This window comes from Anguilla anguilla, chromosome 4, assembly GCF_013347855.1.
Source record: "Anguilla anguilla isolate fAngAng1 chromosome 4, fAngAng1.pri, whole genome shotgun sequence".
In the NCBI taxonomy this organism is placed as follows: Eukaryota; Metazoa; Chordata; class Actinopteri; order Anguilliformes; family Anguillidae; genus Anguilla; species Anguilla anguilla.
This window is the reverse complement of record NC_049204.1, coordinates 52,410,084-52,436,613: the sequence shown is the minus strand read 5'-3', so window position 1 is coordinate 52,436,613 and position 26,530 is coordinate 52,410,084. Positions and strand designations below refer to the sequence as shown.

General features: G+C 42.6%; 1 protein-coding gene across 2 annotated transcripts; it reads left to right on the top strand.

The window, feature by feature from the left end:
- The first annotated feature begins 134 nt into the window (after positions 1-134).
- mtrr (5-methyltetrahydrofolate-homocysteine methyltransferase reductase) lies at positions 135-22,845 on the top strand. Of its 2 annotated transcripts, none has more exons than XM_035415910.1 (15): positions 135-282; positions 688-841; positions 1,051-1,204; positions 1,768-1,885; positions 2,188-2,551; positions 2,731-2,844; positions 3,026-3,179; positions 3,440-3,528; positions 5,236-5,416; positions 10,787-10,829; positions 11,435-11,612; positions 11,751-11,869; positions 19,403-19,495; positions 21,709-21,888; positions 22,120-22,845. In XM_035415910.1, the coding sequence occupies exons 1-15, from the start codon at positions 170-172 to the stop codon at positions 22,262-22,264; spliced, it is 2,199 nt and encodes a 732-aa protein (XP_035271801.1). In that variant the 5' UTR covers positions 135-169; the 3' UTR covers positions 22,265-22,845. The 2 variants fall into 2 exon arrangements, with proteins under 2 accessions (XP_035271801.1, XP_035271800.1); XM_035415909.1 differs by having other exon boundaries at positions 146-282; positions 676-841.
- Positions 22,846-26,530: the final 3,685 nt, after the last annotated feature.

Sequence of the window (26,530 nt, the reverse complement as noted above, 5' to 3'; positions counted from 1 at the left end):
AGAATTTGAATTACAACTAGTAACAACTGAATTCTTGATATCAACACAAGCTGAATAAAAGTTTAAATGGATTGCCATATAGGCTACCTCAAATTAGCGTAAAAGAGGTATCTACGACTCAGCTCAACCCAATCACGTGCCTTTGTAGTATTTGCGTAATTTCCGGTGTATGGGACCAGACTGGTCTATGATTATAACATGTGTGAGAAGTGTACTTCATAATGTTACGCAACGTAGGCAATTTTGGTTTAGGACAGGCTATTCTGCGGTTGGACATCCCAGGTAAGGAGGAGAATCTTACAGATATTTATTTCAGATATTTAGCCGCTGTTGTCAGACAAAAAACAGGGTTGATGTCAGCCGGCTAATTTAGGAGTTGCTAGCACGAATCGCAAATGTGTGCCAAGCTTGGATGTATTATTAGGTGACATAGGGCAGTAGAGTTGAATATTGTGTTACTTTCGTGCCCTACTTACATGCCCTAGACTAAAGACAACACAGTCAGGGTTTCTGACATTCTAACGTTCTAAATGTCTGTAATCTTTTAATTATAACGACCTTACAACAGTAGCATGATATAGCTGGCTAGCAAGCTATAACTAACCTGCTACAATTCTGCGTCTTTGAATACGGTTAGCTTTAAGAAAAGTGCAATTAATGTATTAAGTTAAACAGTTGTTTTCACAGGATCCCTGTCATGCCTAGTGAAGTAAAGACTCGGTTCCTGTTGCTTTACGCTTCCCAGCGTGGGCAGGCGAAATCAATTGCTGAGGAAATCTGTGAACAGGCAGGAGAGCATGGATTTGTCGCCGATATATGCTGCCTGAGCCAAGTTGATAGGGTAGGTGATGTGTTCACTTGATGTTTCAAACTGGATGAAGTACAATACGTATTGATATATTCCCTGTATATTTTCGGTCGAAGTTTCTGAAATGTGTCACGTCGGCTAACGCAGGGAAAAATACCGCCTACCAGCTAAGTGAAACATTTGAAGTGGCACAGTTGTAAGGACGTGGAACATTCGTGCTCTATTTTATTTTTTTTCCAAAGTATAACTTGGAGAGAGAAACGGCGCCTGTCGTTTTCGTCGTGTCAACCACTGGAGACGGGGAGCCTCCTGACACTGCCCTTACATTTGTCAAAGGCATTAAAACCAAGACTTTGCCAAGTGATCACTATGCACATCTACGCTATGCACTCCTAGGTTGGAAATCTAACTTTAACCGAGTGGTTCTCAAATTCGGTGCTGGTGACCCCGTAGTATGCTGGTTTTTTAACATGCTGTTCATTGTTGTTAACACACACTTCAGGTTACGACGGATTATTGACCGTCTTAAGACACATTATGATAAATATCTATGTTTTCCATGAATAATAGAAGTTGCACATTCAAATTGTGCATAAATGAGTAAACATTTATTTTAATTGATCATATTAGACTGAGGTAGGCCTAAATCTCAGTGAGTGTGGACCCCTGGCCATTAAAACTAACAATTTGGTAGATAATGAAGAATTCAAAGACACAGCAAATGATAAGGAGCCAAAACTGCATTGTGAGAAGTTTTAGAGAAAAATTACAAAAGAACATGTTCAATAGCCTCAATTGAGCAAGAGATTGGCTGTAACAAAATCAGCATACACAGGGGTCCCCAGGACCAAATTTGAGAATCACCACTTTAAACAACTATTTAAGCACACTAAAATTCCATCTTACAAGTCAATACATAACACTTGATCACATTTTATTTTTTTAAATGTCCAATGAAGCGTTGGGTGACACAAACTATACCAATTTCTGCAACTGTGGGAGAACTATTGACAGCCGTCTTCAAGAACTTGGTGGAGAACATTTCTATGCAACAGGCCATGCAGATGATGGTGTTGGGTAAGACAAACATGTTCTTGTCAATACAAAATGTCTTGTTGTCATGAGGTAAAAGATTGGGCTTTATCTTATCCAAAAGACCTGGAGCTTGAAGGACTTGACAATAACCTTAGTTTGTACACAGTTTTTTCTCTGAAATATTGCTTCTTGTTGCAGTAGTCTTCCCCCAACACTTCAGGCTGGATTGTATGTTTTTGTTGAATTATCTTTGTTGTATAGCTTTGGTTTAAGTAGGGGATATGCAGGAATTTTGTGGCATTTGGTGTCTAATGCACTTTGTGTCACTTTCACATGTTCCTTAGATTGGAGTTAGTGGTCGACCCTTGGATTGAAGGGCTGTGGGAGGCAACAAAAAAAGTGCAAGCAGAAATGTCTACCTCACAGGACAGACCTGAGTGTGGAAGTATGCTTCAAAATGCAGACACTGGAACAAAAAAGGAAAGCACAGAGGATTCGGTGGCGGACTTGAAGATCCAACTCTTAAGAATCAGTGAATCGCAGGAGAAGAGTCCTGAACCTGCAAAAGCAGTGTCTGAGGGCGAGGCTGTTGCCGTGGAGGCCTCTCTGACACAGTCACTGCCCCCTCTGTCAGATTCTGCTCTTAATGTTCCTTCGCTGCCTGCTCCATACATCCGTGTCCAGCTTCTGGATAAAGCAGCAGAACAGGTAGTCTGTCCAGTCCCATTGAAGGACTGTGAGTTTCATGAAAAATCTTGTAGGACTAAATGGACAGATGATAATAAAATTAAAAAATGATAACAAAAAAGATTTCAAAATTCTGATTTATTATGGGGGATTTGTGTTTTAGCACTTAGATTGTAACGATAATTATTTTTCCTCCTCAGAAAAACGATCCATGCCTTGAAGGAACATTTCACCGAGTGACAGTTTCAAGAGCATCTCAGCTCACTCGAGAGGATGCCGTGAAAACAGCCCTGTTGCTTGAACTGGATATTTCAGTGAGCCAGCTTGTTTTCATATCTATGTTGTGTGCACTATAATTACTTTATTGTAGCCCTATTGTGAAGTGTTTCTCAGAACTGGTCTGAAAAGTATGAAATCCGTATCTAAATTACTGGCTTCATAAAAATGGTTGGGATTGTGGATAACTTTCTTTACCAGTGTTATTGTTGTCCAAAGGAACAGCAGATCGCTTATGAGCCTGGAGATTCATTTGAAGTCCTCTGCCCAAACAATTATAACGAGGTGGAGGAGCTTTTACAAAGGATGGGATTGGAGGAGCAGAAGAACTGTAGTGTTCAGCTTCAGCTACGCACAGACACCAAGAAGAAGGGTAGGCTTGCCACTGACACGCATTGCAAAGATTCCCCTGTTGAAGAATAAGGTCATATGATCCATTTTTCCTTTTATACATTGGTTTCTGTGCAGAGGGTACAAAATTGATCATGTAGCATGGATAGTCAGGGTTATGGTAACTTCACTGAACTTCAAGGAGTTAATCATTTAGATGATGGAGTTTTGTACTGATTAATTAGTGATTTTTCTGGGCTGAATTTAAATGAAGGGATTTCCTCCATCTTTGTCTCCCAACAGCTGCTCAGATTCCATCTTACATTCCAGAGAACTGCACGCTCCAACATCTTATGACCTGGTGTCTAGAGATCAGGAGTGTCCCAAAAAAGGTAATAATACTACCATAACAATAATTGACTCCAAATATGTAATATCTTTAATGATACTTTTGAGAGTTTTTTTAAATGCTCTTTTCTTCCTGTTCTCCCATATTTGGAATGGCCGCTTATATACAGCCTAATCTTTGCTGCGACCTCAGTAGCAGATCTCTCTGTGAGAGAGTGTTAACAAACGCACATTCTCATGAGTTGGAGGAGGACGCTTCATGTACAGCTTCAGCAAGCAGACCACATGGGCTCAGTCGACCAGCGTGGGTTTCTAGAGAGTAATGAGATACAGATCACACCCGACTCAACCCTTCCTAACCCGGGGGGACGCCCAGGGTGGGGCCACTCTTGCACTAGCGCAGTCCCTTATCAGGATGAGCCCCCATCACCCACCCATGAGAGAGCTTTTGAATGTGAAATTGCGTAACACCAATCTACCAATATAGTAGAGTCCTCAATGATGTACAGCAGCCAATTTCTCTAACATCCAGGTGATATCAACTCTGATTGAAAATAGGAGTGTTTTAGTGTAGTGAGGTTTAGTCAGGTTTATTCAGAACAACATAGTTCAACAGCCAATCAGAATTCTGTACATCTGCAGAGCCCAACTTAGTGAAATAACATAGACATGACAATGGTTAGGAAATAAAGGATATATATTTTATTGGCTACAATAATTAATACATGAATAAGCTAACTGAAAACAATACTATTATATTATATGATTCTTAATCAGAGCAAATGATAATTATGCGATGGCTAAATATAGAAGTTGACAATACTCCCACTTAACAAATGTTAATTTGTGGGATCGCCAGTCCTTAATTCCGTTAGGTGATGCGCCAGGTTGTCAGCTGTTTCAAGGCCACTGTAGGCGCATGTGGACTCCTGGAAGGGTTTTTCGTTGAAGTCCGGGTTGCGACAGGTTCCAGTCAAGATCACTTGGGATGTGCACAAATTTTCCACTTGGGTCCGGTCGCAAGGGAGGTATGGAGGGAGACGGTAGCTGGCCAACTCTTTCTTGTTGGTCAGGCGAGGTGCTTTGGGGCATGTACCAAAGTCTTTCGATTTCCTTTGTGCTGTCTGGTCAGGTAGACAAGTGTCTTAACCCTCAGAGTGCCCATTTGTTAAGCTTTTCGGTTAATGTTTATGCTCACAAAGTCACTGACGTGACAGAATCCCACGTGCATTTACTGGAACCTGGTTGGTGGATTATTTTTGAATGCACAAACATTTGATTGGCTCGTGGTATTGGAACAGCCAATAAATATGGATAGATAAACCACTGATTGCTGCTTTCATGTTTAAGCCTGTTTAATCGGGTTCCCTGTTTTCCTCCAAAAAGGGGGTGTTCCTTGCCCCTAGCCGATGCCTAATTGATCAAGCAGAGAGTTTTTTGCAGGGTCGCAAGAAGAAGGGGACAGGCACTTGCATGACCAGAAAACGTTGTAGAAAAAACTACAGTATCTGCTGGTTTTGATATGTTACAGCACCTATATGCTTGATTTAAGTCACTGATTGGCTGAAGAGTCCAAACCACATGTTTCCAAGGCCTAAACTGGCTCCTGATCGAAAGGAAAAGGATACTGTGGCCTTCCAGCCATGGGTTTGACACCGTTGGTCTCGCAGATGACCAGTACTGACGCCTGAGAGATGAGAGCACTCTGTAATCACCGACGCGGTGCCCGTCTGTTCCCCTCTGGCTCTAAGGCGCTCCTCCGGGCCCTCGCGGACTGCGTGAGCGACACTGCCGAGAAGCGGCGCCTGCAGGAGCTGTGCAGCAAGCAGGGCTCCGCCGACTACAACCGCTTCGTCAGGGACCCCGGCATCTGCCTGCTGGACCTCCTGCGCGCGTTCCCCTCCTGCTCGCCTCCTCTCAGCCTCCTCGTAGGTCAGTGAGCTTCCTTCTCCCTCACACGCCCACACTTCCCCCCTTTCTTTATCTTTCGAAGTTTGCGTCAAGTTGTCAGCCATTTTCTGTTCCTTTTGCTGACTCCTGAAAACGGCACGTTTTTTAAAGTGATTATTTGAGACTGCCACTCTAGCTTTTTCTCTTGGCTTCCTCTTAGGTCAGTAAGCTCTTCAGTCTTCTGCATAAAATGTGTTCTACTAGTGTTGCCTTAAAAACTTTAAAAGTTAAGTTTCTTGGAAACTTCACTACATTAATAAACTTTATTCCTTTTACCTCCAGATTTATTCTAATTTTGTTTAGAATTAAACAGTCTTTCTCGCATGGATAAACTTATCCTCGCCCCATTGGATGAATCCCCCTGACAGATCATGCTGCCCTTGAGCATGTCAGACTTCGACCTCTGCTGCATCAGTACACACTACACACTACAGATGTGATGCCCCTTTGAACCATGATTAGTTTATCAGCACTGTCCCACCTTCCTATCATTCCCCCATATTTAAGTAGCCTCCATCATTGAACACCCCTTGCTATTTATTTATAATGTAGTTATTTATTCTCTTTGCTGCTGTGTATACTCAGTATAAATATCTAGTGTACACTCACCAAATGTATGTATTCAGTCCATATTCCCCAGTGTGATGTTTTCAGGATATTGCAATTTTTTGTTTTAAATTTTAGAAGTAAACTTTCTAAGGAAAAACAATGAAGCACAAAACAATTACCTTGCTGCATTTTGTAGGCAGTGTTTTTAGATTTATAAGGGCCATGAATGTACTTTCGAAATTGACTGTCTGAAGATAGGAACTGAAACTCTTAATGTTACAGCTGGAGTCAGAATCGAGCGAGAACTAGGAGGAAGGCAAAGCGTTTGCTCTGTCCTCTTGTGTTGATGCACAAAAAAACCAGTTGAAGCTCAAACTACTACTTGTTTAGGCTTTGGATTTTGTTCTATGGTGTCACCAGTGGAGGGCAGTAGAACCATTGCAAAATCAATTTGTGTTTCAAAAATGATTGCAGAGGTCAGTGATATTGCATTGATGATTGCTTTTTATATCTCATTAAAGCCTCGTGTGGCCTCTTGCTGGAAAGATAAATGTGGAATTATGCTAAACACCTTTAAGCTCTGATTCTCTTAACAAGGTGAACGGTTTTGCAGTTCATTAGATCATAAAATGATGTTAAGATGTTAGAAATAAGGCCTAATTGAAAACAGGTGTCATTTTAAAGGTTCAATTGTGTAATACCTTTCCACCATATTTACAGTTTATTAGAATTTTTATAACCAAATGCATTTTCAATCAAATTTCATAGTTTATAAAAAATATTAAATGAATTATTCTGTTGAGTTTTTCCACCACTGTACTAAACTGCATCTACAAACCAATTGATAAATTGTCATCTGGAAGCCTGTGCTTGGAGGCCGTTTTGCTGAACAACTGTTGTAACTGTTTGACGATTGCTTTCGATTGCTTTTCCTGTCATACTATGCACAAATTGGAGGAAGACCACACAGGTTCATTTATTTCTCTGGACAGCTAAACACCTTTATTCTGCAAGCTACAATGCCTTAGTCTCCAAGTATTTTGCTGCGAACAATGCCCTAATGAAATATTTATTTTATTATTTTATAAGTGCTTTTCCAGAGAAACAAGGGTAATTTGTGCACAGTTCCCTTGAACACCTGTTTACAGGTAGTTCAGTGGCATATTTGTTGAGCAGTTTATAACTCGCTGTCATATTTTATGGTCACTGACTTTCCAACTGAACCCCTGTCCTGCAGTCATTCGGTAATGAACAGCCTGGGGTCTATTGTTAATGCGTTTAATCTGTCATTGAACTAGCACAAACCCGCATGGGATCCAGTGGTTACTTACTGTACCACCGTGTGCCATTTTAATGGCTTTATTATCCATGGAAGGAATGGCTTGATTTATGACCGCTGTTCAAGTCGCTCAGTGTTTCTAATGGAATGAATTGAAGCCTCTCTCTAGTCCCAGCCACCACACCCGGTACTGTAGAAATTCTGTTTTGATGAGCGAATTCTTTGTATCTGTTTTAATACCCAGAGTACTACTGGACTGCATGTATTCTCGATAAGTAGAAAATTATTTTCACTTACTATTAAGATGGTCTGAAAGATTGTATGAATGCGCATGTTTGGCTCTGGATAAAAGCTGACTCAGTACTGGAATTGCTTTTCAAATGCAGCCATTTACACAGACTATCATAGTTCCAACATTCAAGTCTTCTGAAGTTTCATGTCCTCTTTTATGTATTGTCAAAGAAGTAAAAGGGATTTCAGTAGAATCTGACCCTTTTTCTAAACTCGTATCCAAGGGCAAACTTGCCTTTTCAAATGAAGATACACCATGCAGTTTCATTTCTTTGTTCATGGTCAGTTTTCATTCTCCATATTAGGTGCGACACATCAGCTGAAGGGATTTAGAATGCTCTGATACTTGGATGCTTGGCTGCTTCATGAACAGCAACTTGCGTAAATGGAAGGCCAACCTTCCAGTTTAGTCGTATCTGAGGGATAGGCCATTGTAGGCCAACCAAAGACCGTAATGTTTTATGCATTGATGTCTGAAGAGTGAATGACTCCCTAAATTAGGGTTTCTCAACAGGGGTGCTCTGAGACTGGGAGGGGGCGCTGTAAGCACAATGGAAGACAGGGTGGCACTTGAGCTCTTATGGGGGGGCGTCTGCATGATTTTAATTCTCAAGCCCCAGGAGCCAAAGCTGTCAGATGGCCTGCGATATCCAAGGGGAAAAAAATCACAATTATCACGATTTTAAAAACAGAATTCCCAGCCGTAGCAATCACTGAACTCTGGCCCTGGTCCTCAGCTGGTGCTAGTGCATAATGAGCAGTTACCTCTGGTTCTGGAGGAAAGCTGGCAACAAGACGGCTGATGCACTGATCTGTACGTGGGCTTATGTCAGTCAATTCTGTTTGTTAAAGCTAGTGATGAGGAAACAAAGCTTTCTGAAGCAGCAAAGCTTTCCAGCTCATTGTGTTGAAATTGGGTTGATCACGCGAAGCTTTGATTAACACAGTGTGCACTACTGGCATCTGCTGGTCAGAATTCTGCGCTGAAATGTGTCGAAATTGGACGGTGGAGTGCCGTAAACATTAACGTTTAATGTTGCCCAGTAAATACATCTATATTAATCCTGTAGCCTAACCAATGACTGTACTGTAAGATAGTCAATCTATCTTTTCATGAGTGTTTTGCCAAAATGTAATGAGATGCCTAGCCTAATTCATAAAACACACACCATACTGAAAATATGAAATATGTGTATATGTACAGTATGTACACATTTAAAGTACAAAGACCACCACTGAATATAATGAGACGCAGTAAGTGGTGTACGTGAGGTGGGCTGACCCTGACCTCCACAGTGACGACATCTGTAGGCCCTGTGCTCCTTCTGTCCCCTGGCCTGAAGCTTTTTAATGGCGTTGCTGTAGCACCGCCATGGGGTTTGGTTAACTTTGTTTTGAAAAACTCTGATTGCCTTCGCTTCGTTTTGATTAGATTAACAGAGCATGTTGTGTCAAGGGAAAAATGAATTCCATTATGCACATCACATATCAGGCAGGCTGAGCCAGGGAGCAGAGTCACAGCTTGGGATTGATGCAAAAAGTGTAATGCTTTTTCTGGGCCTTCTCTGTGGTACAGCCAAAAGACAGCTGATAAATGAACCATATTTAGCTACACACAGTGCATGGAAAGGAGCTCATTGTGCTCAGAATGTCTCAGACTGGAATATGTGAATGAATATGAAATGTTTTCATCTAAAATGGCAGATTACCAGCATGTTTTGCAGTGGCATGTTCACATGCTTCCTTGTTCATTTCTGCAATATATGAAGTCTAGTTGCGGAAATGTCGACCAAAAAAATCCCATCTTTGCCAATATAATTTCAAAGCACTGTATAGCTCTGCATGCAGTATTCTGAGTTTACTACAGCGATTTTGACATTATGTTTTTCTGGTCAATTTTGCACTGTAATCCTGGATTCTGTTCCATGGCTCAAACTGATGCACTAAACTGCTTTGTGCAATGTAAAGTAATATTCCAGTTTTATTTACTGGTGCAACATTCACTGTCCTAAAATGACCCTCTAATTATTTATGGGTATACCAGTTTAATTTTGGAGTCCACAGCTTTAATGGTGTGCATCAGATACTTTGCAAATGGGGACCTCTCAAAATAGATGGCCTATCTCCCTGTCATTTCCTTTGGCTTTAAAGGAAGTAAGTCGACTTGCTCCAATAACTTGTTGCCCTCAAATAAATTTGGCTTCCATTATTCCCCAAAATATCTTTTAGCTTGCCAATATACAGCATTTCCCTTTCTCAGGTGATTGGCAGTCATTTTGTTTGCATTTGAAGGGTTTCCAGAAATTTCAAAATGCCAATTAATACCATAGCATAACTGTTATTATAGTCTTTGTAAAGTGCCAGTGTTCACATATTTTCTGAGTGCAATGTAGTTGCTTTCAGTGTTCTCAATGTGTGTGTGAGAGTGTGTGAGAGTGTGTGAGAGTGTGTGAGAGTGTGTGAGAGTGTGTGAGAGTGTATGAGAGTGTGAGAGTGTGAGAGTGTGAGTGAGAGAGACTTTATAAGCTTTTTCATGCCTGATCGAACATCAGGGGTCACTAGAGAGCAATGAAATTAGGATGCAGGCCAGGGGCAATGCTACAGTCAATTATGCATCCCCTGCAGGGACTACTGGGTACAGTTGGCTCTGGCTCGGTCAGGATTCAGTCCCACACCATGGGGCCCAATATTTCACTATAAGAAGGAGCTCCAAAGAATGCCATTTAAAAAGAAGTGCTTAATGTTCAGAAAGATATATTCATCCAAAGACTCATTTGGGTTACCGTTGAATTAAAAGCTACTATATTTTATATTTTCAACCTAAAAGTACGACTTGAATATGAACATGGTATTATAAATAAAGCAATTCTGATAACGCCTTCTACTCAATCTAAATTAAATTATTTGGCTAATTGCAGAGCATATTCCAAATGTTCCTTTATCATTTTAGTTTATGGTTCGATTTTTGGTTCTGTGTTTCATGTTCTGTTTTTGTTTGTTCCGCCCCACACAGTGGTGACTTACTGTAGGCTGGCAACACGGTTGCCTTGGTTGTTATGAAAATGAACAGCCAATGGAAACATGTTTACTGGTCTATAACCTCATTCATGTTTTAAGTGACAGATGAAATGTGACTAGAATAACATGATAAGAATGTACTCAAGGTTACTGCTTATATGTTCACATTGCCTCTTTTATGCCTGTGGTGACAACAAAGTTTTGTTTTCTTATAGAGCATTTGCCGAAACTGCAGCCGAGATCTTACTCCGCGGCAAGGTAACATGCCTTTAACCTCTTCTGTGTGTGTTCTGCTTTTTAGGATCTCTGCAGTTTATTTTTTACTGTCAATTGAAAGTTAGGAGTAAAAAAAACAAAGAATTCTTCCTGTTGCTATGAGATTGTAAAGAATAGAAAATCTGTAAAGAAATGTTGCCCTTTGCCTTGGAATTTGAAAAACCTACTAGATTTGTTGAAGCTTTTAAGAAACCATGTGTATGTTATTAAAATGCATCAGTTGTTCAGATTTCTTTCTCTGATCTCAGCTCTGGAGTGGTTCTTTTGCCAGAGTGTAGCAGTGTGAGACTTCAGTAGAGCAGGAAGAGCATGAGGGGGTGAATGGGCTGGTGAGGACCTCTTGCTGGAGGAGAGGGAAGGGGGGATTGGTCAGGGAGGCGGGCTGAGGTGTGGAGGAGAGGGAAGGGGGGAGTACTCAGGGAGGTGTGGAGGAGAGGGAAGTGGGGATTACTCAGAGAGGCAGGCTGAGGTGTGGAGGAGAGGGAAGGGGGGAGTACTCAGGGAGGCGAGCTGAGGTGTGGAGGAGAGCCACAGGGAGCGGGGGGGACTCTGGACTCATCCCTGCTCTCTCTTTCCCTCCTCCGCAGCTCCAGCCTCCGTCACCCAGGGAAGCTGCACTTCGTGTTCAGCGTGGTGGAGTTCCCCGCGTGCCCCGAGCGCCCGGCCGGGAGGAGGGGCGTGTGCACCGGCTGGCTGGCGGATCTGGTCTCCCCTGTCCTCCACGGGCCCCTGGGGGCGGCTGCTGGCTCCCCTGCCCCTCCCAAGGTGAGCGAGACCCAGAACCAGCACCAGCTGGCGAGAGCCGCGGTGATTCATGATCACAGATCCTAAATGTGTGTTATAATGACACAGGGAAGCGCACACCCAGTCGCTTCTGCATTGACCGGCTCTATGACCCCCCAGGTGTCCATCCACATGCGCTCCAACGTCTCCTTCCGCCTGCCCTCGGACCCAGCGGTGCCCTTAATCATGGTGGGACCAGGCACTGGGGTGGCGCCCTTCATCGGCTTCCTGCAGCACAGGTACGCCCCCCTCCTCACCCTGCCCCCACGCAGTTAACGGTTTACACCCCTTCCACGCAGCCACTGCTTCACAAGCTCATCTGCATACCAGGTGCAGTGTGCCGACAGGAGGACTGAAGAGCTCAGCGCTAACCGCGGCAGTGTGTTACCTGCGCTTGTTGTGCGAATTGACGTCGTGCCGCTGCCTTCACAGCTTGTGAGACTCCCCGAGGGCTGACTCACTCGCTCACCTTGAAGTGCGATGGCACTGCGGAGGGGCGCTAAAGCTGAGAGAAACCTTAGCTTTGCAGGGAACGCTGACTGCCGGTTGCAGTGGAAGGAAAGCTGTAACTTTTGCCATTGCAACCAGTATAAAATTGTTTACCGAAATGACAGGAGTGTCACTTTAACTAGCGTTGGCGACAGACCGACGTCTCTTAATGTTCGAGACTTTTCTCTGTAGTTTGGTACAGATCAGTCTTTGGTGTTACCCACATTTTATGGCAGAAAGCAGTTATCCAGCAACTGTTTTCTTGAAAAGCAAGCCTTTTTAATAACTGTCTGTAATTAATACCTTCAGGCAGGACTGGAGAGCCCTATTTCCATAATCAATTGAAAGATTCCCTTAAAGTTAATTGCAGATCAAACACCATTTGCTCCAAGAGATTAACAAATATATCACACCGTGGAGGAAATAATTTAAGCTCTTTGAAAGCAGTCTTTTATGACTTCGACTGTGACAAACTATTAGGGGTCAGGCAGGAAGATGGGGAGGTATTGATTTTCAAAGCATAATGTAAAAAATCCCCAAGAAACTGTCAATATGTCATTAAAATAAATCAGAGGCTATAAATGGTTGTGAGGTGTTAATGTGATATTGACCTGGACCTCCCACATAATCCGACTGTAAACCTGGCAGTTTTTCAAAGGCCAAATAAAATAAGTATCCGAAACTTTCACCAGCTGCGATATATTATTTTGATGAAATAAGATTGTGAAAAATATTTTCACCTCTGGAACCTTTCCATGTCCATGAAATAGCTATTGAGGTTTTACAAAAAGAAATGTAGTTTTGTGTGAAGCGCGAACCGGAATTGCATAATTCATTGCTACTCTGAAACGTGCGTGGCACTAGAATCTCTGTCTCACAAAAAGATCTTTCAATCCCAGTAGCCCGTGGGTGTCTGCTTCTGCAGCCAGCGTTTTCTGGGTGTGCTTTGCCGTCTAAAAGGGACGCCGGACCGGTGTTGCCGTAGCGATGTTGCCGTAGCGATCTCCGGCGCTTGTGCTGGGGTTGAATGGAGGCTGATGAATGTGGCAGGTGAATATGAATGGCCCCTCTCTGGAGAGAAGCCGCGCTCGGGAGGAGTGGCTCCGCTGATGAATGGGCGTGGAGCCGCCTGGCGTCGCCGTGCGCTGCGTTGCCAAGGTCGCAGCAGTCAGCCGACGTAGCGCTCTCAGCATTACTCCACGGCGTTGCTCGGCTCAAACAAGCCAGAGTCGATGCATTATGTGGCGTCTTTTTTTTTTCTTCTAAACAATTTTGTATATGTTCCAGATATATAAATAAATTATACATGACAGGCTTTCCCCTGTCATCTCTCTAAATCATTGACAGGCTTCTGTCCTCCTCTTCTCTGCTCTATTCTCATCTCTCCCATCTGCTGTAACACACATGCCCCTGTTATTCTGCCACGACTGATATTTACATTCATTTCTCTCCCAAAAGCACGCAATGAATAAAGAAATAGATATTTATATATAGTTCTGGCAACAAGACAAGTTTCTCTTATTTCCGTGTAAAATGTGGGGTGGGGGACTGGGGTGGGGTGGGGGGGGGGGGGGTTTGGGGGCCTTTAAAATGTCCCGCTTGGCTGAAAACTACTTAGGGCATTCATTGTTTGCATTTGTGGTGCCTTCAAGTGCCTTCTAGCACTTTTGGCGTATATCTCCGCAGAAGCACGGACGACTGCAGAGCAAGTTACGGGAGCCCGCCGTCTCTCCCTCCGTCCCCTGCGGGGTTTGTGCTGCCGCAGTGCTGGGAGGCCCAGCGGTGGTTCAGCTTGGGATTCTGCGCGGCGCGGCTGCCTCCGATGCCTCGCTCTGATAAAAGATAGCAATCGGCGCTTCGTCAGCGGGGTGCCGGACGCCGCGGCGAAGGTTTCCCTTTTGGCAACAAACAGCGAGTCCCACTTTGATTTCCCCCGGCCGCCGATCGATGGCAAATCTCTTGCGTTCTCGAAAGCGCGTCGTTGCGTCATCGCGCCCGCCGTCCGGCGACATTGCGTGCGCCTCGGCGGCCGAGGGAACTCGAGGGAACCGTTAAAAGTCAAACACAGCTCGAGCGCACATGGCGGATTCCATAAGACCGCCGTCTCGGTTCGCTGGAACGATGGCTTCCGGCTGTGGCTTAGCCCCACGGAGAACAACAGGCGGTCTCTAATCAGGGGCATGTGGTAATCGCCAAACAGCAGATCATGTACTGGGTGTTCTCCCCGTTTGTTAATGTCTCAAATGCACCGAGGTCCACAATAGCCGATCACTGTCCGGAAATGGGTAAACCCAGAATCAGTCTTCTCTTTGAGTTTTCAGCCTTTCGTCATTTAATAATATGTGCCTTCTGATGCAGGAAAGTTCACAGTATTTTTAAGTGACCCCAGCTGAATATTCAAATGGCATATACAGGGGTGCAACGCCGTCTTTCTCAGTGTGCTTTTTAAATCGTTTTTAGAAGATCCAGATAAACAAGAGAACTTACTCAGAATTAGCTACTGAATTGCCCTTTAATAGTATGAAATCAGCTTGACTTTAAGACAGCGCTATAAACCTGCTTGTTGCTTTTAACGGCATCCAAGATTGCTGGCAGGCAGTCCCATTTGTGCATCAGCCCAATGTGGGTTACCCACTGAGTGATGTAGATGCGTGCATCACTAGTGTTCCGTGCCCAGTGGAACAGAAAGAGTGCAATTCTTTGAATAGGTCACAGCTCATTCGCAGTTCTCAATCCTGTTGCCATGGGTGCCATCGAACGTGCCTGTTAAATGCAGAAGGCCAGCTTCCAGCATGACTGCTTATCGCAGTTGGTTACGTTTCTGTACACACCATTGCAGTTTGTAATGTGTGTACTTTCTCACTCAAATTCAGTAATCAATTAATTTTATTTGCTTGGATTTGAACCAGAAACATTCAGGTTATTTAGGCAGAGCCTCTCGTCTGTGCCTTTCTGCCTGTTCATACACCAGATGGATTTAAATGTTTCTCATCCTGGCGCTGAGGACAAAAGGCTCTCTTTTGCACCTATATTCACTTGTTGTTTCCTGGGTTATTTTTCCTGGGCTTGCATTCCAGCAGTTGGCAACAGGCACGATTTGTATTCATGAGCCAGTTTCATCTGCCTTGTGTCACAAAATGGAATCCAGATTTTCATATTGGTATTGATCCCTTTGGGGCAGCATAAAACCCACTAAACCCAGTTTATTGGAGGCCATTTCCAGATTGGATGCCGAGCTCCCAGATGCTAATAGCGCTGCTTTGGGTAGCTCATGTTTCCAACGGTAATATCAGTGCCAGGCCGTCTAGATAGCGCCTAGTTTACATAATACACGGAACTGTGGTGCTTTGAGGATAAGGTTTATCTCACGTTTAATTCACTCTGTGCTGAATGGGAAGAACATCAGCTTGTGCAGATGCGTTAAGCCAGGGCAGTGTTGGGGTGGAAGCCGATTCTTACGCAATCACTCATGGCGTGAAGAAGGACGATGCTCAGGCGATTAAGGGGATCGTAGTGGCGGTGCTCGGTCATCAGGATTGGGTCTTTTTTGAACTAATGAACCATTGCTCTAAATCGATCACTGTTGCGATCCAGATTGTAAATCTATTTGGATAAGAGCATCTGTTAAGTACCTAGTTGCAAATTGTTGGATTAGACTCTGAAACCCTCAAAAGGACATGCATATAAAAAGCTTAAGGATCGTTCTAAATAGCTTTTGAGGAATGAGCATTAATAGGGCTATGGTTCATGGGAGACACAATTGGGGATTAATTCAAGTAACAGTGTTATATCCCTTGCTGGATTTACTTTGCTGTCATTTGTACTGTTGCAATTCATGCCCTTGTTCAAGGCTGCAGCGTGCTGTGGTGTGGTTTTCTCAACCTAAGGCTATGACTTGTAACCATTAGAGCGATGAAACATTGGTTCCTTTTGATAAAAGCTCAGTGCACCTACTCCTAATCTTAACCGAGATAAGGGGGCTTAACTTTGATGGTCCTGATCACAAGAAGCAATGTCTCCCAAAGTATGCTGATTTGGAGAAAGGCAAAGAAATGTTCCAGTTACCTACAAAGTTTTGGGCCGTGAATTTGGCAGTTAATTTGTGATTTGTTGAGATGTGATTTTTTTTAACAGTCTGTTCAGTCTACTGATAAAGCTAAGCCACAAAGGCACGTTTGTTGGCAAAAGAAGTTATCAAGACTGTAACAGTACATCACTGTTTTGCTACATTTTTATTGAATGAAGTTTTATTTTCCTAAACTTAAAGTTTTCCCCAACCCTCAACTGATCGCCACCCTCTTTTATTGCTAACTTAGCCCCCGGGTTTTAACTGGAGGTATTAACACAGGCACTGTATATATATTCTGTAATAGTCTCAGGGCCGAACATAACGACATGTAGGCCTTATGCTTACTACAAATACCGCGAAAATGCACCGTATTGTTGTATTGTTAACTCATTGATAACAGAAAGTTCCCATTTTCTGTTGCATAACAAAATTAAACGCCATTTGTTTAAAAAGCAATAGATTTGTTTTCAGGTTTAAACGTGCTCTTAGCGCTTGGAATAACACACAGCACTTTAAACAGTAATGTCGTAACACATCGTTCCGCTTAAACCCGCTATTTTTTTTCAAAAAAGTATCTTTGTGTCTCTCTTAATAAAAGAAAGCAGTGTAGAAATATAAAGTGAAATTGAAGGAAAGACTGCAAAGAATATTGTTTGTGCTGCCATTTTTGTCAATCATGATTTCAGATGCTTTTCTCTGTATTTGTTGAATCTTAGCTCTCATTCATAAATTTACTTGTCAGATTTGCTGCAAAATTTACATTTCTCTTCCCCCCCCCCCCCCCCCATGAAGATATGATTAGGGATTAGAGCATTTAGGCCACACACATTTTGGCTTAATGCCTAGAAACGTGGCCCCCTACTCAGAGAAAATGAAAAAGCACTCTAAAAACAGTCGCATGTGGACCACGCTGTGCTCAGGCTATGCAAACAACGTTCTCCGAGTCACGCACCAGTTCTGTTACTGCTCGAAAGAACTGCACTTCAGTATCCAAGAAAAGATTACTGAAATAATTTATGAAGATATTCATCAGTCAGCTGTATAGGCGTCCTTCAATTTAAAATTCCATAAACCAAATTATTGCTGTCTCATTATAAAATGTAATTTTAGGATAATTTTGAGTTGAATTTAAATTGGGTTGGGAGTGAATGGTCAAATAAATTTCCAGCACACAGTTTAATCTACCTCTGGTGTTAGCATTTTATTACTTCTCATTTCTTTTTTAACACTTCAGTAGTAGCAGCAAACAAAAGTGATGCTCTTTACTTCAGTCTGAAGTTGGCCTTTGCTGTACCATGTAGTGTGTTACCCTTCTGGCCGTTCCTGTCAATAGTTTTACCTGCATTCCTTCATCGTAAGACGCATAGCGGCCATTAATTCTTAAGTTAGTTATCTCCAATCAAACCGAAATCGACAGCCGTGGAGGCCAAACTGCTTTGTGATGTCATCGAATCCGAGCATCGTTTTTGACCCAGAACCGCTCGCTGCATCGCTTGGCGGTTTCTCTCGACGGGATAAATGTGCGTTGGGACGGGTCACCGAAGGGCGAGGATGACTTCAGAGAACAGACTGCTGATGCCTGAAAGTGGCGCGGCTGTCAGTTCTCCAGTCATTATGCAGCGCTTCGGAATGCTAATTGCGGTGAAGCCAAACAGGCTGGGCATTGCTGAGAATGGGAATGCGTGCAGACGCGCTAGCCTTATGGTGTGCTCCAGCTGTAGCCATTCAGGGTTTTCATGTATTATAGTTGTTACTTTTGCCATGACAGCTATTGTTAATACTTTTTCCAGGCTTGTGTTTCAACTTAATGAAAAAAGAAAATCTGTCCAGAGCAATTGTAATTTTACCATTTAAACTGGTAATACTTACTACTTACAACTTACAACCTTAGACATTGTAAAATAACTTCAGTAGAATTCGCTTAGTTGCATAAAAGAATGAGACCATAGACCGAGAGTGCCGGTGCCAAAATTGCAAGAAATAGTCAGAATTCTGAGAAAAAAGTTGGAATTTCGAGAAATAAAGTCAGAATTGTGAGAAATAATTAATCCAATTTTGTTTTCTGTGGCGGGAACAGGCTTCCATACATTTGTGTGAATTAATTAAGTTAAAAGGTTGATATTGTACCAGTTTTGAGTGGCAAAAATTAAATGCATTTCAAGACATTCAATTCTAAATTCCACTATTTCTGTAGAATAACCCATTACAATGTTTTAATCCTTCTACATAGGCTGTATTTCCCTACCTCCACTTCTGGCACTTACAAAGTGAACCCTTCAATCAATATTTAACGTGTTCAAATTTTTAACATGTTATTTTTGGCACGTGTTTCATTTCTTTGTAGCCTACACCTCAGTGCATTGTGGTGGCCTCTTGAAGACTGCACAGAACTTGACATTGTAAGTGTAGCTGAATATAGGGAGACGACACATCGAGTTGACATTGGCAGTAAAGCCGGACCGACCACAGTCTCTCTCACGCAGAATCACCCCCCTAAGCCCTATTTTGAGCCAGGAAAAACCTTGGTGTTGTCTCGAAAGGTATGGTTCATCATGGACCACTCAATTATCGTGATTTACGTTGATATACGATGGATAGAGATTGGAGGTTGGCTAAGTAGACTACCGTCTAACTGGAATGCTTATGGCGTCCCCTCAGTGGAGTAAAGTTAAAGATCAGAGGACACTTGTCCTGTCTAGGGAGCCCTGTCATCAGGCAGCAGGTGCTCTGAATAGATAGCGCCCCAAAGTGCAGCCCGTGTGACACATTGGTTGTGAGTAATTCTGGGAGCCAAGCCAAACCCATTTGCCACTGGAGAAATCAATGGCAGAGAATTGTGTCCCACTGCACCCTGAACACACACACGCACACACACACACACACACACACGCAAACACATAAGTTAACTTTGTCAGCAACACTGAGTGTCTGCTCGGAGTTCTTCGCGTTTATCTGCAGGGGAGGTTCTACTGCAGATAATTCTCTTTGCCGAAACAATAAAATAATGTTTCGCCGGCACTGTCAAAATAATTAGCCAATCAATAAACCTTTAAGTGCTTTTGATTTTCTAATATAATAGCTGTATTAATGTTGTTATTCTTCTCCCTCAGATATGCACGGCGATTATTTATTGTCATGTCTGCGACTGTAGTTTTTATTGGCTTGGCCTCAAGAAGATTTGATAATATGAAGTTGAGATTACATTTTCTTGCAGGGAGAAGCAAAGGCAAGAAGCCCCCGATGCTGTATTCGGAGAGACCTGGTTATTTTTCGGCTGCCGTCACAAAGATCGAGAGTTCCTCTTCAGGTAATTGTGTTTTATAGAGCGGTGCACTTTCTTCAGCCTGTATATACATTACCTGATTACAACTGATCCCCGTGACCTGCGTGTTTCCTCTGATTTGAACAGCGATCGGTGAAGAATGTCTCTCCATCTCCAGGCAATGGCTTTCCTGTCAGCTAAAATCCGCCGTCCTTGAACGCGGCGAGTGAAAGTGAAATGAAATAAAAGCGCTCCGTTGCAGAAAGTGCATATCAAATGAGGCTCCGTGCAGCTTTATTCAGGTCTGAAACTCCCAGAGACCAGGTTGTGTAATGTGCAGGATCTGGGCTAGTGCTACTAGCGTTAGTGCTACTTGGGGTTCAGAGGAAGCGGTTTCCGGTACACTATATCCTGCCACAATCAGAACCCACCCCCAGGCCAGAACAGGGGCCAGAAGACCAAGTGCATGCTATACAGTACTGGGTAAAGTGACACAGAAAACATGATAAGAAGAGAATTAATTTCTTGTAGATTGTAGGTATTGAAAAATAGTTCCTTTTTTGTGTAACTTATTTTTAGTATACTCTAAGCACTAATATTCTAAGCACTGGTTATAACTTTTTTTTCTCTGCTTTGGTATGTTAGAATTATTTACTTGATGATTTAATAATAATTTAAAAAATGGTTAATTTACCCTAATTGATTTTCAAATTCATATTCAAAAGATTTTCATCTACAGAAAAGTACAGGCGAGTTAGTAGCTTCATAATTGTTTTGCATTTCCTCAGTGAGGTGTGAAGTCTGACACCTGAGGATTTTAATTACGAATGTAATGTTTTGAGACTTATGAGCGGCTCAGTGCTGCCTGCTGAATTAGTTTCCCCAATCAATACAAGCTGTCCTGTAGTACCAGGTGGCCTGTAGGGTGTCTCATGGCATCAGACAAGTTTATGTGCTTCACTGGCAGTGTAAAAGGTGTGGAAGCTGGTGATGCAGTATTAACACAAGAGACATAATTTGGAGTTCTACAGGACATATTTAGAAAAGGTTTTAGGATGTAACAAAGGGAGGACTATAGTGGCCAATAAAATGGTGGAAATATTGTTTTTGCTGGAGTTAACACCTTTTGCACAGGATAAGACAGTTGGCATATTTGGTCTTTAATTGAGGAAAATAATTTGAAGAAATGTGATGCTTTGCCTTCGGGTCAAGGGCATAACTGACGATTGATAGGTAAAATGAAATGTGATGTCACAATGTAATACAAGCATGGGTTTCAAATGGATTGAATTCTACAGCAACTGCAAAAAAGAGAAAAAGAACTTCCCTAATCAACCCCAGCACTTGACATCTCTGTAAAGAGATGAAATCAATATGACCCAGGGTCTGCTAAATTAGTGGAGACAGCCAGACCAGTTACCCTGCGGTTTGTCGAAGTTGTTCAGATATTTGAATTTCAGATGGCGAGGGAGGCTTGTCACTGGGATCTTGTTAAAGGTCAAGCGCTACTTAAATTGTTTTCTGTGAAAAGATCAAATGTCTGGAAAAAAAAAAACAGCACATTGGTGCTGTGGAAGAGACCGTATGTTGTGCATAGCACAGTGGAATATCCGGAATCAGCCTGAATATTAATGACTGTGACATGCATCTGTGATATATGTGGAACTCATCTACCACACGAACACTGAGCTTTCATCCTAAGCGTCCCACACCAGTTTGAACGAGCCTTTGATTTTTTCCTCTCTATAAATAGTCTCCCAGTTCTTTTCCTTTGAAGGTGGACTGTTAAAATAAACTTAAGACCATTATAGTCATGGCTGTAAAAAAGTTAAGGTATAAGCATCTTGCAGGCAGCAGTTTTCAAAAATAGCGAGGTGATGGAAAATATCAGGGCTGGGAAAGTTATTGAGAGAGGCTAGCGAGGGAAACTTGACCTTCTTTATGAAATTCATATTTTCCATTATGTTTTGAGCTATGAATTACAACTGGAGCGATTTTTGCTTTGATACAGAATTTGCTTGTACTTCACCAAATAATACAACTTTCTACTTCAGTGCCTGGAGGAAGTTAAATTTGCACTTTGTTGTGTTAATCACCTTTTTAGAATTCAGCATTTTGGATAATTGAAGAATTTAAGGTGGGAAGTTTGAGTTTTTAAAAGGGCAGCTTGATTGCATTTATGAAATGCCATGAAGCATTACATTGACAAATGAAGTGCTTTTGAAGATGGTCTGTAGAGCTTGCTTTTTTGCTTTCAGGGAGGAGTTGGAGAGCTTCGTTGAAAAGGGCATCCTGACGCACCTGCACGTTACTTTTTCCCGGGACTCCTCGGAAGGGACGGAATCCGGGCCCAGATATGTCCAGCACAACCTGCTCCTCCATGCCCAAAATGTTGCCAACATTCTGCTCAAACAAAATGGCTGCCTTTACGTGTGTGGGTAAGCGAAGCATGACTTCAGCCTTAATCTTGCACAAGGGTAAGAGCTGCATGATGCATGTTGGTGAACCAACCGCATTGATTAACAGTCACCTTTGCCTGTGCACAACAATGCGTAAAAATTTGGATGAAGCCGAATGGTCATGTAATGGCTATGCCTCCTTTTCCTTCTTAATGGAACCCTGGTCTTCTACAGGGCATCCTAATTCCAACTTTTCTACCCTGCTTACAGAGATGCTAAGAACATGGCAAAGGACGTGAACGATACCTTGATTGAGATAGTGGAGAAAGAACTGCAGGTGGATAAACTGGAGGCCATGAAAACCCTTGCAGGACTGCGGGAGCAGAAGCGATATTTGCAGGATATATGGAGCTGATACGCAGATGCAACGGAACACCGGGAAGTTTTTTTTTTTTTTTTTTAGCATTTTGGAAATGGAATTCTCTTTTAATGCTTAAAACTGTTTTGAATTTGAAAGTAGAAAATCCACTTTTTACTAACAATGTCCACGGTGCTCTTTTATGTCTATCACTAATTATTGTCAGGGCACCAGTTTACGAGCATTCCAGGATCAACCAAATTTTGTATGGTTTTGTTGGGGCCCTGCCAAGTAATTAAATATTTCCCATACCTCCAAGTAAGATGGTGCTTCTGCCATTTGGCTTCTGTTATTGTTTGGGATGCGTCCTTAAATGTCTCTGTTTTGGCATATGAAGTTATGCTTCTGAGTAAAGGAAGAAAGTGATCTGTTGATTAATATATGAATCTCAAGTAACTCACCAGTGACACAAAGAGAAGGAAAAATATTGATGGTAGGAAAAGTCATCTCTATCCATGTACAGGCTCTGGCTAAATTCAATTGAGAAGATTCATACAAAATATATCATGTATTCACTCTCTGTGCCTCTGACAGCATAAAAGATTGTGTGGGTTTCATAAATCTACTTTCAAAAGCAATTTGGACTCCTGCTTTGTTTTGTCTCATAGATCTTGGAGAAATTGTGGAATGTAAAATGAAGCACATTCCTGTCTATGCCATTACACCCAGCTTTTAAACTTCCCATTGATTGAAATATTTTCCCAACAGGGCCACAGGTAAATATCTGACCCTTTTTATGTGATGACTCAACATCAGTCATTTATATGCTCCTTGCATGCAAGAAAATTAATGGTATCCCTTTGCAACAGTGTAAATCTTTTGAAAATGTCAAAGTGGTGTTTATTGTGAATTATTGTAAGGGAAAAAAATCCAGCTTCCCCCCCTCACATTCACACACACACACACACACGCACGCACACACACACATACATATATCCTGGACAATATTATCAGTGTTTAGTAATTTATCATGGGCTCTTGAGTGGCATCCAGCTGAAGGTTCTTGGTGCAGTGAAGCCCCACATTGTGGTATCGGATTCTGATTATGCCGGTGGTGAGGGTGGCAAATCCGCCCAGGGAGGATGGCTTTCAGTCGATACGGTGTTCCACAACTCATCACACTTCAGCCACTCTGATGGATGGTCGGCCTGCAGGATGTCCAGTCATCCAGCATGATGTCTACACGGCCCAGTAGGCTGAATGTGGCATGACACGACGATATGCTTCGGAGAATGTGCTAGGTTGGGCGTTCTCAAACTGCCAATGCTGCAGCAATAGGACCAGACTGCAATTACAACTGGCCACTCAAAATTAGGGAATAAGTAAGAATTTGCCTAAAATACAAGGTCACCATCTTCTAGGCATTGTTGTATAACGGAGTCCCCGCTTCATAGTTTTACTGATGAAAACACACCGCCTGGGTGATGATTTTGTTGGCCTAGTGGTTATTTCGGCTATCAGAACCACTTTGGTGACCGTAAATAAGAACCAGTGCTTCTAAGTGGTCATCATGAAATATAATAAGCAGTGAAGATAATGCATTCAGAGTGATTAGGCATGATTGATCTTTAAATGAAAGATCTGTAATTAAACTGTTCAAGGTGCCTTTCCCTCCACAACATGAGTGTGCAGGATACTGATTGGAGGAGTTGTGTATTGAGTGCTCTGAGGATTCATTCTTTCTCAAGAAAGTCATTTATGACTCATGTACATAGCCAAGGGCAAAAAGCCTTTTAATATTTGTGAATGTGCTGTACGAAGAAAGTTATCTAGGTGAGCAAGCTTTTGAATGAAAATCCAAAAGAACTGAAACAGATGCTTGAATAGGAGTATACACATGGTGTTATACCGGTACTTATACCAGTACAGTGACCTTTTTCAGTTTACAATACCAGTTCCTTATCCATCATTACATTACATTACAGGCATTTAGCTGGCGCTCTTTTCCAGAGGAACTTACCCAACTTTTTACATAGCATTTTTTTTTTACATTGTATCCTTTTATACAGCTATATATACTGAAGCAATTCAGGTTAAGTACCTTGCTCAAGGGTACAACGGCAGTGTCCTATCCAGGAATCCAACCTATGAACCTATATATAGTAATTACCATACTGGAAACAATGCAGAAAATTCCTGTTAGAACACCAGCAAACATCTGGAGTTTTGGCATATATTCACCACATATTATGATCCGATTCACTGCGCAGAACTCTCAGGTCCTTTTATGGGGGAAAAAACTGCTTCTGCTAACATGTGGGACATGAGATGACACCCTGAGTGCTGGATGAAATAAGGCAAGGGAGCAGAACTTTATGTGTAATTAAGCCATAGTACACTAGGAGGGGTACCGAAAGCACTCCGTATTCATGCACGGAACATAACCCAGATAAATGAGTGAAAAATGTAATGAATTGTTCTTTAGGGAGTGAGAGAGAGAAAAAAAATGAATGACCCGGTTAAATTAAATTGGGCCTTGTCATTGACAAAGAACACAATATTTTTCTCTCTGAAATTTGCAGTAGCATCGCTCTCTGACAACCTTTGTTTACCCAGTCCATTTTGTTTGCTCATAATTCTGCTGAGAAATCGTACCAGGACATTGAGATGCTCACAGCTCCACAGACGCAGAAATTAAACTGATAATGAATGCTAAACAATAAGGAATGGATTACGTTTTAAATGACAGATTCTTAATTAAAAAAAAGGTTCAAGGTGCCTTTATCCCAGAAGTTTTCTAGATGTAAAATGCTGGATTGAATACATCAAGGCACAGCCTATGACTTCTGGAGTTGGTCTGTATGATAGATTTCCCTTGAGGGAGGAAAAAGTCTTTGCTGAAGCTGAGAAAAGAAAGCAAATGACAAATGGGGAGGAAGGGATGCACATCTCTAATGCAAGCTGGGCCATGTGAGTTGAGATTCAGGAAATGGCAGATCACTGCTGGCCAATCAGGAGAGTTAACACTATTGATTTAGCTGTCGTACGGACTTAGGCGGAACAGCGAGGATGGTGGTTTTCAATGCCCGCTGGGCCATCAAGCAGGCTAAGCTGGAGACTTCTGTCGCATTAACGGTGGTTTCCATACTTTGCAAAAAAGGCATTTTCGTTATTAAAGATTTAAAGGTTTAACAAGGCAATATTTGGAAGGAACATTATGAGAAGGAAGTTCAGCCGGGTGAATTACTCTCGGTCGCAGTAGTGTCTGCCTCAGCAGATCTGATCTCTTAGTTTTTGTCAACAGCAAAGGACGGAAAAAAAAACAATCGACATGGCTGAAAAATCACTGCAATCAGCACTTCTACCCTGCATAGTATGATGGTGTTGCTCCGTGCCCAATTTCTCACAGCGGTAGCCTCTGGGTATACCAGAATCGTTCCTTTATTAGTTCTGCAGCAACAGTCGAGGGAATTGAAAATGCCGCGCTCAACCTTCTGGAGCTCTTCAAGAGCAGTAGCCGCAGTGCCCGTGTTGTGCATACGCGAGAGACAGAGGTTATGCTGGGTCAATATGCAAATAGTTATGATGTTACAGCACAGGAACAGCAGCGGATTTATTCACGAAGAGGAAGGAGGGTTAATGTGGTTTATCGGCCGGATGATTATCTTCTCAGCCCAGGTGGCGGGCGATGGCGGCCACCCCTCATAACATTCCAAGGAATGGCTGTTCCACCTTTATTTGTTTATGAGCACTCAGCCATGCGCCCGGGATCCAGGAGCACATGAAATTACAGGGAAGATGAATATCGCTGCAATAATTGCAGTAGCTTTTATTCTTCACAATGGAAATGATTCTGCTGCCAGTGAGGGAACCGTGTGCATGTTGAGAAAGCGCCTTTTGCAATATTATACAAATATTATACGACAGTTGTGCTGTGTGAGGATGTGGTTGTGTTGTGTGGTGATCTGATTGTACTGTGTGGGGATGTGGTCGTGCTGCATGAGAATGTGGTTGTGTTGTGTGGGGATATGGTTGTGCTGTGTGGGATGTGGTTGTGTTCTGTGAGGATGTGGTCATGCTGTGTGGAGATGTGGTGGTGCTCTGTGGGGATGTGGTTGTGTTGTGGGTGGATGTTGCTGTGTGAGGATGTGGTCATACTGTGTGGGGATGTGGCTGTGCTGTGTGAGGATTTGCTCGTGCTGTGTGGGGATGTGGTTTTGCTGCGTGTGGATGTGGTTGTGTTGTGTCCGGATGTGGTGGATGCCGATAAGTCACCAACGTGAATAACACAGCCCTGGGTTTAATTATTAACAAAGTCACATC

What these genes read in the sequence shown, in the direction of transcription:
- mtrr (XM_035415909.1), top strand. Translation starts at nt 170, where the DNA reads ATGGGACCAGACTGGTCTATGATTATAACATGTGTGAGAAGTGTACTT. An exon ending in TCCTCTCAGCCTCCTCGTAG is followed by an intron (nt 5,417 to 10,786) that starts GTCAGTGAGCTT and finishes GTTTTCTTATAG; the next exon opens with AGCATTTGCCGAAACTGCAG. An exon ending in ATCGGCTTCCTGCAGCACAG is followed by an intron (nt 11,870 to 19,402) that starts GTACGCCCCCCT and finishes ATTTTCTTGCAG; the next exon opens with GGAGAAGCAAAGGCAAGAAG.